The following is a 16613-nucleotide window of genomic DNA, read 5'->3' as shown; positions in this document are numbered from 1 at the left end:
CACACTTTCCATTAACTCTCTGTTTCTTGCAATGTGTATCAGAGATTCTATGTCGTTAATCCCTGTCCATTGCCTTATGTTTCGGAGCCAGGACATTTCCTTGCGTAGTATTCCTCTCTTGCCTTCAATTTTACCCTGGATTATAAGTTGAAGGAACTGGTATTTTTCGTTTCGCATGATGTGACCCAAATACGCCGTTTTTCTTTTCTTGATGTTTTCGAAAAGCTGACGTTCTTGGTTGATTCTTTTAAGGACATCCACATTTGTAACTTTCGCCGTCCATGGTATCTTTAGGATACGGCAATAAAGCTACATTTCGAAGGCTTCTAATCTGTTTATATCCCTCGTTTTGAGTGTCCAGCCCTCTATACCAGATAGCAGCACCGACCACACGTAGCATTTAGTAAACCTTAGTCTCAGTGTAAGGTCGAACTCTGAGCAGCTCAGTACCTTCCTGAATTTTACGAAAGCTTGTTGAGCTTGCTCAATACAACATTTTACTTCCCTGTCCAATGCCCAGTCTTCAAAAAGCCACGTTCCTAGGTATTTGAATTTGCTCACTCTCTCAATGGACTTAGTATTCAGTTTTATGGTGGAGTTTTCAAATGCATCCAAGTTTCTGGAGATGATCATGAATTTGGACTTTTTGGCATAAATCTCTAATCCCATTCGCTTACTGTATTCTCCGATTATAGTGACAAGTTGTTGAAGATCTGCTATGTTGTCGCAAATTAAGACAGCATCATCAGAATATCGTATGTTGTTGATCAATACTCCATTCACTTTGATTCCCATCTCTGCATCTTCCAAAGACTCCTGAAATATGGCTTTCGAATAAATGTTAAATAAAAGAGGGGAAAGCATACATCCCTGCTGAACACCCCTTCTTATATGTATGGATTTGGATATAGAATTGTCTATTTTTAATTGTGTCGCCTGATACCAGTACAAGTTTTCAATGCATCTTATGTATTTTTGGTCTATATCAAGCTACTTGAGGATCTGCATTAACTTGTGATGTTGGACACGATCAAACGCTTTCTCGTAGTCTAAAAAGCACAGGAATACTTCCTTCCTCTGATCGTAACAATTTTGGACCAACACCTGTGTTGCTACTATTGCTTCTCTTGTTCCCAAACCTTGCCTAAACCCAAACTGAGAATCACTGATGTCCCATTCACATTTTTTGTATAATCTTTTATGTAGTATTTTTAAGAATATTTTTAAAATGTGACTCATCAGGCTAATGAGTCTGTGATCCTCACATCTTTTTGCATTGACTTTTTTGGGTAGGGGAATAAATGTAGAGAGCAACCACTGTTGAGGATAGCAACCAGTTTCATAAATAAAATTAAATATTTTATGTAGTGCTGAAATTCCCCTTTCATCGAGTATTTCTGAAGGGATTCCATCAGGTACAGGTGCATTATTGTTTTTTGAATATAATATTGCCTTTTCTATTTCCTCTTTAGTGATTGAAGGGCCAGTCAGCTGGTCGTCTGTATAAACTTCACTCATGGGTCTTTCGTCATGAAAGAGCTCCTGGATATAGTTTTCCCATATATGAATTTTCTCTTTTTTACCTAGCACTATCTGGTTATCCTGATTAACTATAATAGTTGGTCTTCGTTTTCTGTATATTCCAGCAGTCTCCTTAAGCTTTTTATGTAAATTCCGGTCGTCGTCGTGCTGTCGTTGTAAATGTTCTAGATCGATACATTGTTGCTTAAGCCATTTATTTTTTGCTATTCTTATCTTTGCTTTTATTTGCCTGTTAATGTTTTTATACATATTGCTGCCATCTGGGTCATTCTTGTGTCGTCGTCGTTCATCCATTAGTAATAGTATTTCCTCTGTCATCCATTTTTGCTTCTTGTTCTTTGGTTTGTACCCCAAGTTGCTTTTCATGATGTCTGTTACAGCACTTGTAATCGTATTTCATGTTGGTGTTAGATCTTCGGTAATGTTTGTCGTCAATATTTGAATTTGTGTGTTTATTTCATAACTTATTTCTGCTAAGTTTTATAGTTTTCCTTTTTCTTCCAATTAGTCTTGAACTTTGTTTAACCATTATAGTCAAATTAATTTTCGGTGATTTTTTAAGTATTTCATGCCTGGTTGCACCAACAAATCTTAAGCTCCAGCTTAGCACAGCTCAGCTTATAGATAGAGCCACAATAAATCCCACTGCCGTTGCACCATAGTTTTCGATTCTTATCTAATCAATACACGTGGCAATTCATTATGACAGGCTGAAAATTGATCTAATACTTAATGGTACAACGCGTATATTTCGTAAGCTGAGCTTAAAGCACTTGAGATCTCTTGGTACAACCAGGCATCAGTTACCGTATTCCTGAGCATCCTTCATATTTCACAAGTTGAATTCGAAATTCCTTTCATGTTCAACATTTTTTATCTTCTATTTTATATAATATATCTTTTTACATTCTAACATCCACCCTTTGATCTTTTGTGACCCTCTTCGATAATAATATTTCATTTTGTTTTTACATATAGTGCAGTCACTGAAGGTTTTCACCCCCGATTTCGTTGAACCTCTATGGATGTTCATAAAAATTGGTGAGTAATTAGAGGATAGCTCAAGGAACAAAGGTGACATTATACCAACTTGCGCTGTTACCGTGGGGGTGAATGCCACCCCTTCTAGGTGGTGAAAATTATTTTAATAAAAATGATACAATAAATCGATAGAGGGACAAATTCTAAGCAATTTTTTTTATATAAAGTTATTAATATAAGTCAATACTTTTTGAGTTATGAAAGATCAAAGATTTTATTTGTTCGTAAAAAATGCATGTTTTAAAGCGGTTTTTCACGTATACCTCAAAAACTATAAGCTTTTACAAAAAAGTTAATTTTACCGAAATTGAAAATAACAAAAAACTGAATACACTTCTCATTTAAAAAACTAAACTAATGTTAATTCAAAGTGCGTTATGTGCAATTTAATGTATATTTTTTTCGATGAGTTCTCAAATCTAAATATTCAAGCTTAAATAACGGGAAAACTATGCATTTTATAAAATATACCTGTAAACACTTGTCAATGTACTTCGGAATACCTATCAAATAGCATCAACATTAAGCAAGTTATAATGAAAATAAGAGAACCCTTTCGAATTTTTTAGGAAAAAGTGAAAAATAAAACATACGCCATTTCCACAAAAATTAAAACTAATAGTAATCCCTACAAGAATTTTTTTATATTAACATAAGTAATGATTTCAACAATTTTGACCGGTTTAGAATGAATATTAAAAAAAAGATGATTTAAAAAAATCGGAATTTTTAAATATATCGTAATTTTCATATTCTTTTGATAATAACTCGAGAAACACTCAATATGTATACTTAAAAAATGATAAATAACCAAATTTTAGTTTTTTCTGTATCAAATATTTTACCTTTTTTGCTATTTCTGTTGGGTAAAAAATAACCGAGGTAGAAACGTTTAAAGCTTAAATTTTGCTGTGAGAACATGTAAACGAGGCCATTTATTTTAATAAAAATAAGGGGTTTAAAAGATAAAATTCAACGTGATTTAATAGCCCCTGGAATTAATTTTCAAACGGGTTTTAGGTGAACCCAATACCGTAAAAATTAACGGAGTAATTTACAAAAAACAATAACATTTTTTGAAAAAATTCTTAAAAGATAAATTTTGAAAATAATAATTGTAGCATAAATATCAATGCTATTAACTTGCTCGGGGGCTCATTTGCTAGTACTTTGACATTATAAGTACTTTGGCAAATGTTTAATAAGTTTATGTTATAAAATGCATCATTTTCCGTTATTTAAGCTCGAATACTTAGATTTGGGTACTCGCCGAATAAATTGACATTCAATTACCTATAACTCACTTTTACTTAACACTAAAAGGTTTTTCTAGTAAGGAGTTTATTTCATTTTTTATTGGCTTCAATTTTGGTAATAACAACTTTTTTGTTACTGATGAAAAGTCAGTTAAAAACATGCATTTTTCTCACGAAAAATTAAAATTGTTGATCTATATTGATATATTAAAATTTTGATCTTTAATAACTCAAAAAGTTTTGATTTATTTTAGTAACTTTATATACAGTCGAACCCGCTTATTGGAATACCCTTCGTGCCAACCAAAAGTATCCCTATAACCGGGATATTCTAATATCCGATCATTGTTAGCTAGTACAAACTTTCGGGACCTCAAATTTCTATTTCTATAACCGGGATATTCCTATAACAGGTATTCTAATAAGCGGGTTCGACTGTATTAAATTTTGCTTAGAATTTGTCCCTCTATCGAATTGGGGGGTTATTTTTAATAAAATAATTTTCACCCCCAAGAAGGGGTAGCATCCACCCCCATGGTAAAAGCGCAAGTTTGCACTATGTCACCTTTGTTCCTTGAGATATCCTCTAACCATTCACCAATTTTCATGCAAATCGATGGAGGTTCAACGAAATCCAGGTAATAGTTCATATCCACCTTCAGTGGCTGCACTAATATGTTTTCGTAATAAAAAACTGTAGTTCACTTTATAGTTTCACTGATTATATTTTCAGATGAACCATTGTAGATATAAATTAAAAATTAATAAGAAATCACTGGGCATATAATGTTTAATTATATATAAGTCAATTTAATTATACATAAGTCAATTTAACTATTTCGAATAATAGAAGTTTCTATATTAACTCTTTACGATTTTTTTACGAAATCAGTAAATTTATATTATAAATAAGACTTTAAATATAAATACAGTGAAACTTTATAAAACTATAAAAATAAATAAACGTAACATAAATAAGTATCAATGGGTAAAACATACTTAAATTAAGTTTAAAAGAAGAAGAATCCTAAAACTTCCAATAATCTTTTTGATGAATATAAAATAACGTTTACAAGTTAGGCTGTCTATGTTTTGTAAAAAAGGAAAGACAAAAAAATAAATGGGCTGGAGTAGGCCGACTCAATCTGAATAAAATGAGTACCTTTACTTGGATAAAACCAGGGGTAATAAAAGGCGGTTGAAGCATAGCACTGGCCCTGGTACCTTCCTTGTATACAGTAGACCCTAGATATAGCAGATTATCATACCCTAGATATGCTATTAATATAGGAAAAGTCAAACAGTAAGGAATGCACGTAGTTTTGCCCCTTGTTGCCATATTCTAAATTTGAAAAAATATATAGGGAATAATCGGATTTTGTTGACATGCCATTCCTTTTATAGCGGGCATTTAATTGGTTAGAATTATTGACGAGTTTATATGACGTCATTATTATATTTAGTGAGATTATAAATGGCATCTGACGTCTGTCATATTATTGGAGGTTAAATATAATGTTAAATTATTGTTAATTATATTTATATGGGTGCTGTTCAGCAAATCGGGTGCCGTTGTCAAAATACAAAATATTACTAAAATAAACAAAAATCTTGTTGCTAAGTAAAAAATTCTTCTAATAATTTATTTAATCTGACTCATTTATATTGGCACTTCAGACATATATTATACATTTTAAAGTAGAAGACTTTAAAATGATATTGCCAATATTTATGAGTTGCGTTCCTGGGACGACTTACTGAAAGATAGTTCATTCGATTACATGAAATCAATCCCAACTCAAGAATATCCGTCACAAAAAAATTATAGCATGTGATCTGTCTTTAAAAAGACAACCAAATGCAACGACAGTAAAACTATTAGCTTCAGAACAACGTTAAATTATTGATTTCAAATTATATTTTATTTATTTAGTTTATGATTTAACGACGGTTTATTTTTAACCAACTTCACTTTCCCTTCCCTATCTTTGATTGGTCGATTAGGCTCGTAATTGTTTTGCTGTATGGTAGGTTTAGTTAGGCCACGTTAGGCGTTAATTTTAAGAAATGTTGCGGCAAAATGGACACAGCTTCCAAAGGCCATAGAAGAAGAAGCAAAAAGTAAACAACAAAAATTTTACATAACCTTCTATAGGACAATGTCAGTTTGACATTTATGATACAGATAGTTATCTTTGTTGCGCACTCTTAAAGACAAAGAGAAACAGTGTAGCAGGTAGCTATTTACTCTGGGCTAATTAGCAAAATACAAGGAAAAGTTATTTACCAGCAATTTTATTGCTGGAATCGAATCTTATTATTGTATGTATTAATAATATAGATATGCAAAGTCCGCAGATAGTGTGTTACTTTTTTTTTATAAACAAAATGGCGCCCGAAAATCGTGTTTTTTCAATTTTTGCTCTATAACTCCAAATATTTTAACTTTAGACCAAAAACACTCAAATAAAAATTCACCGCAATTAAATTCTGCATAGAGACGTGTTTTTTCCGATTTACTTCGACGAAAAATTTCCCCGGAAAAAGCGGGTTTTTCCAACAAAATCTTTAATTTTCAACTAAACTTTTAGATAAGTAGTTGTTAATCAATAATTAAATAACTTGGTAACGTAAAAGCCCTTTTCGAATATATTATAATTCCAGAAGTCTATGTAAATTGAATAAACAGTTTAGCAACAATTAAAATGTTAATTAAAAAATTACGGTCGCTATAATAACGACAATAATTACGATGCATCAGAATAACTATGATTTTTCATAAACAGATACTATACCTATCTAATGTACTTTACAGAATTGAAATTGGACTTTTTAGGCGGCCTCAGGAATATTTTAAAATTATAAACAATTTTTTGGTTTATAAACAAATAGAATATCTCGGGAAATATTAAACTAAGTTAAATTTTGAAAACGGTACTCGAAAGACAGCGGTAGGACGCTTCTTCTAAAAGAAAAAACGTTTAATTATGACGAGCGGTTCCTAAGATACAACCGGTCAAAGTTGACCGGAATTTACGGCAAAGATATAAACAATAGGACCATAATTTTTAAACCATCACCTTTTTATTTTTGTCCTCTTTCTCCACACCAATTTTCATATCTTTAAAATCCTCATAACATTTATTATTATAATAAAAACTATCGATAATACGTGTGAAAATTGCCAAAAATAGCAAAATTCCAATCAAAAATTAGGTTGGAGAAAATGTAACCCTCAAAATTCAAAATCGGTATACGTTAACAAAATGCATTTTCTCGGCTTCCCATGGAGCAATTGCCTTCATTCTTTTTTGTTTCCTAATAACTCGAGTAGAGCCATCGAACTAACGCTTTATTAAATGTCAAACTTGCTTTCGTTTTGTTATAATAGATTAATTTTTTTATAAGAACAAAAAATTACATATTTTTTCCAGTTGTAGGCTTTTTTTTAGATAAACTTACTACAAGTATACCTTCTAAAGTTAAAAACATAAATATTCTCATTTGAAAGCTGTATAATTATTTAAACAATTTTTATTTAAACAAATTAAAATATTGTTTTATAATAAATAAATTAATTTATTGTAACAAAACAAAAGCAAGTTTGACATTTAATAATGCGTTAGTTCGATGGCTCTACTGGAGTTACTTGGGAACAAAAAAAGAATGAAGGAAATTGCTCCAGGGGAAGCCGAGAAAATGCATTTTTTAACGTATACCGATTTTGAACTTTGACGGTTACATTTTCTCCAACCTAATTTTTGATTGGAATTTTGCTATTTTTGGCAATTTTCACACGTATTATCGATAGTTTTTATTATAATAAAATAATAATATATGTTATGAGGATTTTAAAGATATGAAAATTGGTATGGAGAAAGAGGACAAAAATAAAAAGGTGATGGTTTAAAAATTATGGTCCTATTGTTTATATCTTTGCCGTAAATTCCGGTCAACTTTGACCGATTGTATCTCAGGAACCGCTCGTCATAATTAAACGTTTTTTCTTTTTGAAGAAGCGTCCTGCCGCTGTCTTTCGAATACCGTTTTCACAATTTAACTGAGTTTAATATTTCCCGAGATATTCTATTTGTTTATAAACCAAAAAATTGTTTACAATTTTATGATTATAAATTAGGAATAGTTAATTCATCAGTCTGTTTTTGTGATAATGTTTCGATTAGAGATTTGAACCATATTTTCTTTGAATGCAAAATTAACGAGAGATATATAAATCAATTGTATTACAATTTACGACAAACACAAGTTCATTTTCCAATTAGTATAGAATATCTACTAAGTTGTCATAAAATGGAAATATTTAAATTACTCATAAACTACTTGAAAGAAACAAATATAGTCATTTGAGTCAGATAGGTGGGAATATAACAAAACTAATAAATTGAGGTAAAAATAAAATTAAAATCTGTGGCTAACGGACCCGCATCCAAGCCATTTTTTCACACACACACACACACACACACACACACACACACACACACACACACACACACACACACACACACACACACACACACACACACACACACACACACACACACACACACACACACACACACACACACGTTTATAATTTTAAAATATTCCTGAGGCTGCCTAAAAAGTCCAATTGCAATTCTGTAAAGTACATTAGATAGGTATAGTATCTGTTTATGAAAAAATCATAGTTATTCTTATGCATCATAATTATTGTCGTTATTATAGCGACCGTAAATTTTTAATTAACATTTTAATTGTTGCTAAACTGTTCATTCAATTTGCATAGACTTCTGGAATTATAATATATACGAAAAGGGCTTTTACGTTACCAAGTTATTTAATTATTGATTAACAACTACTTATCTAAAAGTTTAGTTGAAAATTAAAGATTTTGTTGGAAAAACCCGCTTTTTCCGGGGAAAGTTTTCGTCACAGTAAATCGGAAAAAACACGTCTCTATGCAGAATTTAATTGCGGTGAATTTTTATTTGAGTGTTTTTGGTCTAAAGTTAAAATCTTTGGAGTTATAGAGCAAAAATTGAAAAAAACACGATTTTCGGGCGCCATTTTGTTTATAAAAAAAGTAGCACACTATCTGCGGACTTTGCATATCTATATTATTAATACATACAATAATAAGATTCGATTCCAGGAATAAAATTGCTGGTAAATAACTTTTCCCAAAAATGGCCTATTCTCCGATAATCAGCCAAGACTACATGTGTTTTTTAATGTTGTTCTGAAGCTATTTCCTTGTGGCATTTTTATAATAAACTATTTTTAATGGGAAATAAGCCACAATTTTACCAAAAAAATTATTTTATTAACGTTTCGAAGCCCAAATCGGGTTTCGTTGTCAAAATACAAAATACTACTAAAATAAACAAAAATGTTTTTGCTAAGTAAAAAAATTCTTCTAATAATTTATTTAATCTGACTCATTTATATTGGCAATTCAGACGTATATTATACATTTTAAAGTAGAAGACTTTAAAATGATATCGCCAATATTTATGAGTTGCGTTCCTGGGACGACTTTACTAAAAGATAGTTCATTAGATTACATGAAATCAATTTTTCCTGGTTTTTCCCTCGTGATTTACTATGGAATCTCTAACGCGACAATTTTACTGTCATCGTTGCATTTGGTTGTCTTTTTAAAGACAGATCACATGCTATGATTTTTTTGTGACGGATATTCTTGAGTTGGGATTGATTTCATGTAATCGAATGTATCTTTTAGTAAAGTCGTCCCAGGAACGCAACTCATAAATATTGGCGATATCATTTTAAAGTCTTCTACTTTAAAATCTATAATATACGTCTGAATTGCCAATATAAATGAGTCAGATTAAATAAATTATTAGAAAAATTTTTTTACGTAGTATTTTGTATTTTGACAACGAAACCCGATTTGGCCTTCGAAACGTTAATAAAATCATTTTGTTGGTACAATTGTGGCTTATTTCCGATTAAAAATAGTTTATGTGTTTTTTATTTGGCAACAGGGCTTTTCTGTTAAACTTGACGGTAGCGAAAAAAACTAAAATATGAGGAAACAATATTTGTTGGATTTGTTTACTGTCATGTTTGTACCGGTGGGTTATGATGTCATTAAATCTATGACGTGCATTCCTAATTGTTTGACTTTTTGTTTATTTCTATATTCCTAAAGCTGCGTTAGCGGTATAAAACGGGAGACTATTATTATAAAAAAAAATACGAGAAAAAAAAAGATGAAATAAAGACAAGTAAACCAGCAAGAAGATGAAGAAAAATAAAAAGAAATTTGTTGACAACACAATGCTTAGTTTTAGGTTTTTGGTATTTAAAGAGTGAACATTATGTATTCTTTTATAGGTATTTTTGGGAAAATCAATTGCAATGAAAAAATCTGTATTTAGTTGTTGAGGACTAAATATTTATACAATCTGGTGCAAATGTTTGGAATACATTCGTTATTTCGTAAGCCAGTGACTTTAAGGAAAAATTCTGAAACAGGTCGATTTTTATTTCTGAATTATGATTTTTTGACATACTGGTGACGTCATACATTTAAGCGTGATGACGTAATCTATGATTTTTTTTTTAATGAGAATAGGGTCATGTCCTAGCTCATTTGAAAGGTTATTTAACTCTTTATTCAGTAATAGAAACATTGACATACCTAACTATTTATACAGAGGGTCCAACAAAAATTATTTTGGATTAGATTAATTGACACAAAAACAAGAATGTACGTAATTTATTTAATTCAAAATACATTCTATTGCTGTCAAAAAAACAGAAAAAATGTTTTTTTCATAAATTAACATTGCTTTTCGCTTAAATTTAATGTTTAAACTGCCACCGGACCAGGTGTAAATTAAGAGAAAAGTAATGTTTATTTATAAAAAAAAACATTTTTTCATAGTAGTGGAATGTATTTTGAGTTAAATAAATTACATACATTCTTCTTTTTTTGTCAAAGAATTTAATTCAAGAAAATATTTCTTCGACACCTTATATAAATAATTATATTAATGTTTATATTACTGCATACAGACTTGAATAACCTTTCACACGAGCTAGCACTCAACTCCTATTCTATTAAAAAAACGTCGATTACGTCATCACGCCCAGTCACTAGTATGATGTACATGTCAAATCTCAATTTAAAAATAAAAATCGACCTGCTTCAGGATTTTTCTTTGAAGTCGCTGGCTTAAGCAATATCGAATTTATTCGAAACATTTGCACCATACTCTATGAGCTTTAATGGCAACAAAAATGTTTTTAAGGCTCCATCTAACAATGTTTGTGAAACAAAACCAATTGGTTTGGCAATAGAACCAGTAAAAAATCAGATACGCCATCAAACTTGTTTTATCTTCTATCAAGAAAATGTAGAACAGTACATTGGCCATAATGTACCTAATTCAATTGATCGAGTTCCCATAAACCTTGCAAGTGTTTGGTAATGATGATGGAAAAATTAATACTAGTTTTCAAATATGTTCGTAGTATGATGAATGGTGGGTCCATCGTACATTAACATTATTTACGGAAGTAAAATTATTATTAACGTTAATAGATGTGAAAATAGAACTTAGCAAAATATTTTTTTATGTAAGAACGTGATAAAATATCATGCTACCGCTGCAGAACTTTAATATGGAGTTTTTACTCAAGAGCATTGGAGTTTTACTCACTGTCTGAGGTTGACGTGATGTAAAATATATGCGGTACAACTTCATTATGTTCTTTATACTCCCATTATCACTCTCTAATGCATTTGCTCTAGACAACGAAGGAGAAGGGCACAAGAGAGATCATGGAAGGGCATAACCAGACAGGTAAAGACCCATCCAGGGTTACGATGCCAAAAAAAGAAGAAGAAGAATGCATTTGCTTTGCTACTCTATTACCACAACACTCTCTGTGCCTTCTTCCACTCTCTCCTTAGTTTTATTTTATCAATTGCATATAGGAATTCTAGCAGTCACAAGATTTTAATCATTCTAATAGCTATAAAGGATTCATTCAACCAAGCTACTTATTACGTTTCTCTCATATTTTTGTCTTTCAGATCCGCCTTATAAAAACAGTATCGCCGAAGTTACTTTCATTGGGAATGTACACAGACATTATTATGCTCTATGACTTATATAAATATTTAATAGAAAAAGACTGTTTGACTTGTACACACTTCTATATAAATCTAAACGGGAACTGGTGTATGTTTTCAAAAGACTGATAGTGTGTAAATAAATTTATTAAATCAGCTAAGTACTTTCAGCATATTATGCCATCATCAGAGCTATCGTCTTATAGGTGTAAAAACCTCAAAAGAAGAGAAAACTTCGAACAAACACATTCTTTAGTTTAGAATAAACCCAGGGATATAACCACTGGTTAGGGTGAAAACCCTTAAATGTTTAAAAATTACATTTAATGTGTTTTTTATAAAATGGCTACCATTCTTACAAACAGCTGTAACAGCTGTCAGTAACAGCTGTTTGTAAGAATGGTAGCCATTTTATAAAAAACACATTAAATGTAATTTTTAAACATTTAAGGGTTTTTACCCTAACCAGTGGTTATATCCCTGGGTTTATTTTAAACTAAAGAATGTGTTTGTTCGAAGTTTTCTCTTCTTTTGAGGTTTTTACACCTATAAGACGATAGCTCTGATGATGGCATAATATGCTGAAAGTACTTAGCTGATTTAATAAATTTATTTACACACTATCAGTCTTTTGAAAACATACACCAGTTCCCGTTTAGATTTATATAAATATGGTAATCCGTTTGAAAAAAAAATTTAACTTTATACCCGCGAGCACTTGAGTTAGATAATACTTAACGTTCTTGTGTCCTATGTTACTACTACTATGTCCTAAGTGGATAGGTTACCTATCCACTTACTCAGTCTAATGATACGACGGCGAGTCCAATCTACTATTAATTATGTGCATCCACTTGACATTTACGCCGCCGCACGTCGCACTATATTGTGCACCTCTGTCGAACGTATACATATTACCTATACGTATTTTTGCGAAAAATTCTCAAGAGATACTTGACATTTATTACAATTTTATAATTTATTGCCTACTTGTTTTTAATAATTTACGTATTTATTCAATTAATTATTGCTAATGTGCTAATTAAATACGCCAATCATATAATGCGACAAAGACGCATCATATAGTCCGATGCGCGCCGGCACTCCTCCGCGATGCGGCTCCCTATAAGTCGAGTGGACACACATAATAATTAATAATTAAAAAACAGCTATCTAAATTTAAATAAGCACCGGTTACTAATCAGAATCTTGAAAGTGAATGTCTAAACTTCAATTTAAGTACCTATTTGGTGACCTGAAAAATTTTCAAGCCTTGAAAATGCATATTTTGCATTTTTCAGATTTTAAATCGCTATAGGTATCTCGAAAACTATCAACTTTTATTTCGAGATCATTGACAATATACCTTATTTGTAAATGATCTAAAAAATCAAAAAAAAAATATTTTCCGGATAAAAAAAATGACATTGTTAATTTGTTTGTTGAATGTTTAAAAAAAAAATTGGTTTAAAATTTGTTTAAAAAAGCTGGTTTTCAAACATTTCTGCCCCAAAATTTTCGTCGAGTATGTTTTTGATTTGTTTAAGGGGACATTTTCGAACAGGAATCCGCAAAGAAACCGATTCAGAATTTTTTCATACTGGAGCGGCTTCACAACATGTACTATATAAAATGTTTTAAAATATAATACTTTTGAGTATTTACATTGTATTCAACTAAATATAAAGACTTACCCGAAATATCATCATCCAACGTAGTAGTATCATCATCTTCGGCTAAAATTCCCCTAACCTTAACAAAATCCGTCAAACTCAACGCCCACAAAAACAACATCCACTTCTGCAGATACATCACATACAAACTCGATTTCTTGATCAAAAGTCGCTAAAAATATAAATGAAAAACCCAACCAATCTTTACCACACAGTCGATCTGTCACCTTTGTCTTTGTGAACAGTAATCAGAGCGTATTTTTCAGCTCTCACTTGTCTGCTACAAACTGAATTCAATCGTAAATAATAGGGTCTTTTCTGCGAAAACCAGGTCGATGCTACCTATTGTGTGAGGTGTAAGAAGAGACTGCATTTCTTCTACAATTTCTACGATATATTTAAAAAGAAAGAACTGTAATGGGGGGAATTAAGGAAGTGATTCGGATTATGCGACAATGCAAGTGAAATTGTTGATAACATGGTGCAGAACATTAAGTGTAATTGAAAATTCATTTAAAAATAAAAGTCCCAGGTTATTGGCTCAGTTTAGATCTTGTTTTCTCCTAAGGTTAAAAGGTTATTACTTTATTTAAAATTACATCCAAAAGTATCTGTAAGAAGTACACAAAATGTCTGTACTTTATATATTTCTTTTTATCAAGCCGTCATTGGTATTTTCCTTAGTTGTTATAACATTCACTTTTACCTTGATAGTTCAGTGAACCTTTAACGATTCACAAAATAAGATCGGCGAGGCAGTGTCTTTTCCAAACCCAAAAATGAAAGGAATATATTTTTGTGATTACAGTAAGTTATCGTTCCATCGTCTTCGTGGTCTTCCACTCCTCAGCTTCTTATTGGGAAACAGTCTCTCTGCTTATTTACTACTCTATTTGTTGTCAAGCGGTTTATGTGGTCGTTACATTCTACTTTCTTAACCAGTTCTTAATGTTACCATCGATTTTTCGAAGGGCTTTTTCTCTGCTAGTCCCGTCCTTATTTTTGTTCTCTGTATCAAGTTTTGTTTCTGACTGTTTTGTAAATTCAGCCTTTCATTTCTTTTCCGATATATTTATTTCTCCATATTTATTCATGCAGGCAACCTGCTGCTCTGTTTGCCCAATTCACTTAATCTTCCACTTTTGTTTAAAGCTTTTCTTAGCTAGATAGTGTCATGCCTAGATATTTAAACTTCATCACTTGTTCTATATTATCTGACCCTTCAGATCTAATTTACATCTTAGTAGATTTTCTGTTGTGTGTGTGTTTAGATGTATGATCTTGGTTTGAACCAATTGGCCAGCTCAAAATGTTTTGTATATTATCTTTTTCATAGACACAATTTCCTAATTTTAACTGATATACATCATCATTCTCTTTGCCTTATCCCTATGCGGGGTCGGCTTCCCTAATTGTACCTATTTCTCCACACAATTTTTATCTTGGGTCATATCCATATCAATATTAATCCCCTTTACCAACATGTCCTGCCTAATCGTCTCCCCCACGTCATCTTTGGTCTTCCTCTCCTACTCCTTCCAGGAATCTGCACTTCAGCAATTCTTTGTATTGGGTGATTAACGTCTCGACGTTGAACATGACCAAACCCTCTCAACCGATGCTCTCTCATTTTGGCATCAATTGGTGCCACACCTAGACTTCCCCTAATATACTTATTTTTAATTTTATCCTTTTTTGTCACTCCACTCATCCATCTAAGCATTCTCATTTCCGCCACATGCATTCGTTGTTCCTCTTTCTATTTCACTGCCCAACATTCAGTTCCGTACATCATAGCCGGCCTTATTGCTGTTTTATAGAATTTTCCCTTCAACTTCATTGGAGTTTTCTTGTCACACAGCACACCACTCGCTTCCTTCCACTTCATCCATCCAGCCCTAATTCTACTGCATGCATCTCCATCTATTTCTCCATTACTCTGTAATACCGATCCCATGTACTTAAAACTATTGCTTTTTACAATCAGTTCACCATCCAAAGATACCATTTTATTTGTAGTAACTTCATCTTTAAATGAGCATTCCAAATACTCTGTCTTTGTCCTACTAAGTTTTAAACCTTTTTCCTCGAGAGCTTGTCTCCACTGTTCCAGTTTTTGTTCTAAGTCTCGTTCACTATTTCCTACTAACACGACATCATCAGCATACATTAAGCACCATGTAATGTTACCCTGTAGTTTCGCTGTTATCTGATCCAAAACTAATGAGAATAAATACGGACTCAGCACCGAGCCTTGGTTCAATCCTACTTTCACATGAAATTTACCAGTCTCTCCCACACCTGCCCAGCACTAGCAGTTTTACAGCCCTGTAGTTTGTACATTGTTGTATATCTCCCTTGTTTTTGTAGACAGTTAGTAGTATACTGCTTCTCCATTCGTCTGGCATTTGTCCAACTTCCATAATTCTATTAAATAAACCTGCTAGCCACCATATTCCTGTCTCTCCTAATGCTCTCCATACTTCCCTCGGAATATCATCTGGTCCTACCGCTTTTCCTTTCTTTATTTTTTGAAGCGCTTGAGCCACTTCCTCGTTTCTTATTTTGGTGACCATTGCTGCTACTGTCTCCGTTAGCTCCACAGGCTGTCTGTCAAATTCTTCATTTTTTAATAAGCTGTTAAAGTACTTTCTCCATCTCTTTTTGACACCCTTTTCGTGAACTAGTATTTTATTATTTTCATCTCGGATACATCTAATCTGATTAAAATCTTTTGCTTTCTTTGCTCTCTGTTTAGCTATTTTATATATCTTCGTTTCGCCTTCCCTAGTATTAAGTTGATCGTATAGGTTTGAATACGCTTCTGCTTTGGTTTTTGCTACTGCTACTTTCGCTTCCTTTTTCGCGACCATATAGTTTTGAAGATCTGTGTCGGATCTGGTTTCTTGACAGAATCTTTAACTGATATACATTATATTTTAATAATTACATACATATATTACATACATTACATTAAAAATACATACTAATATT

General features: G+C 31.9%; 1 protein-coding gene across 1 annotated transcript in view; it reads right to left on the bottom strand.

Annotated features, from left to right (window-relative positions):
- The window catches only part of LOC126881160 (uncharacterized), a 75944-nt gene extending 61960 nt beyond the window's left edge, over positions 1–13984 (bottom strand). Inside the window, exon 1 of the mRNA XM_050645238.1 lies at positions 13641–13984. Within this exon, the coding sequence (XP_050501195.1) occupies positions 13641–13758 (118 nt within the window). The 5' untranslated portion in view covers positions 13759–13984. The remainder of the gene's footprint in view (positions 1–13640) is intronic.
- Between the last annotated feature and the right edge of the window lie 2629 nt (positions 13985–16613).

The sequence above is a fragment of the Diabrotica virgifera genome, chromosome 3 (genome assembly GCF_917563875.1).
Source record: "Diabrotica virgifera virgifera chromosome 3, PGI_DIABVI_V3a".
Lineage (NCBI taxonomy): Eukaryota > Metazoa > Arthropoda > Insecta > Coleoptera > Chrysomelidae > Diabrotica > Diabrotica virgifera.
Note: the sequence above shows the minus strand (reverse complement) of the source record. Positions and strands in the feature narration are given on the sequence as shown.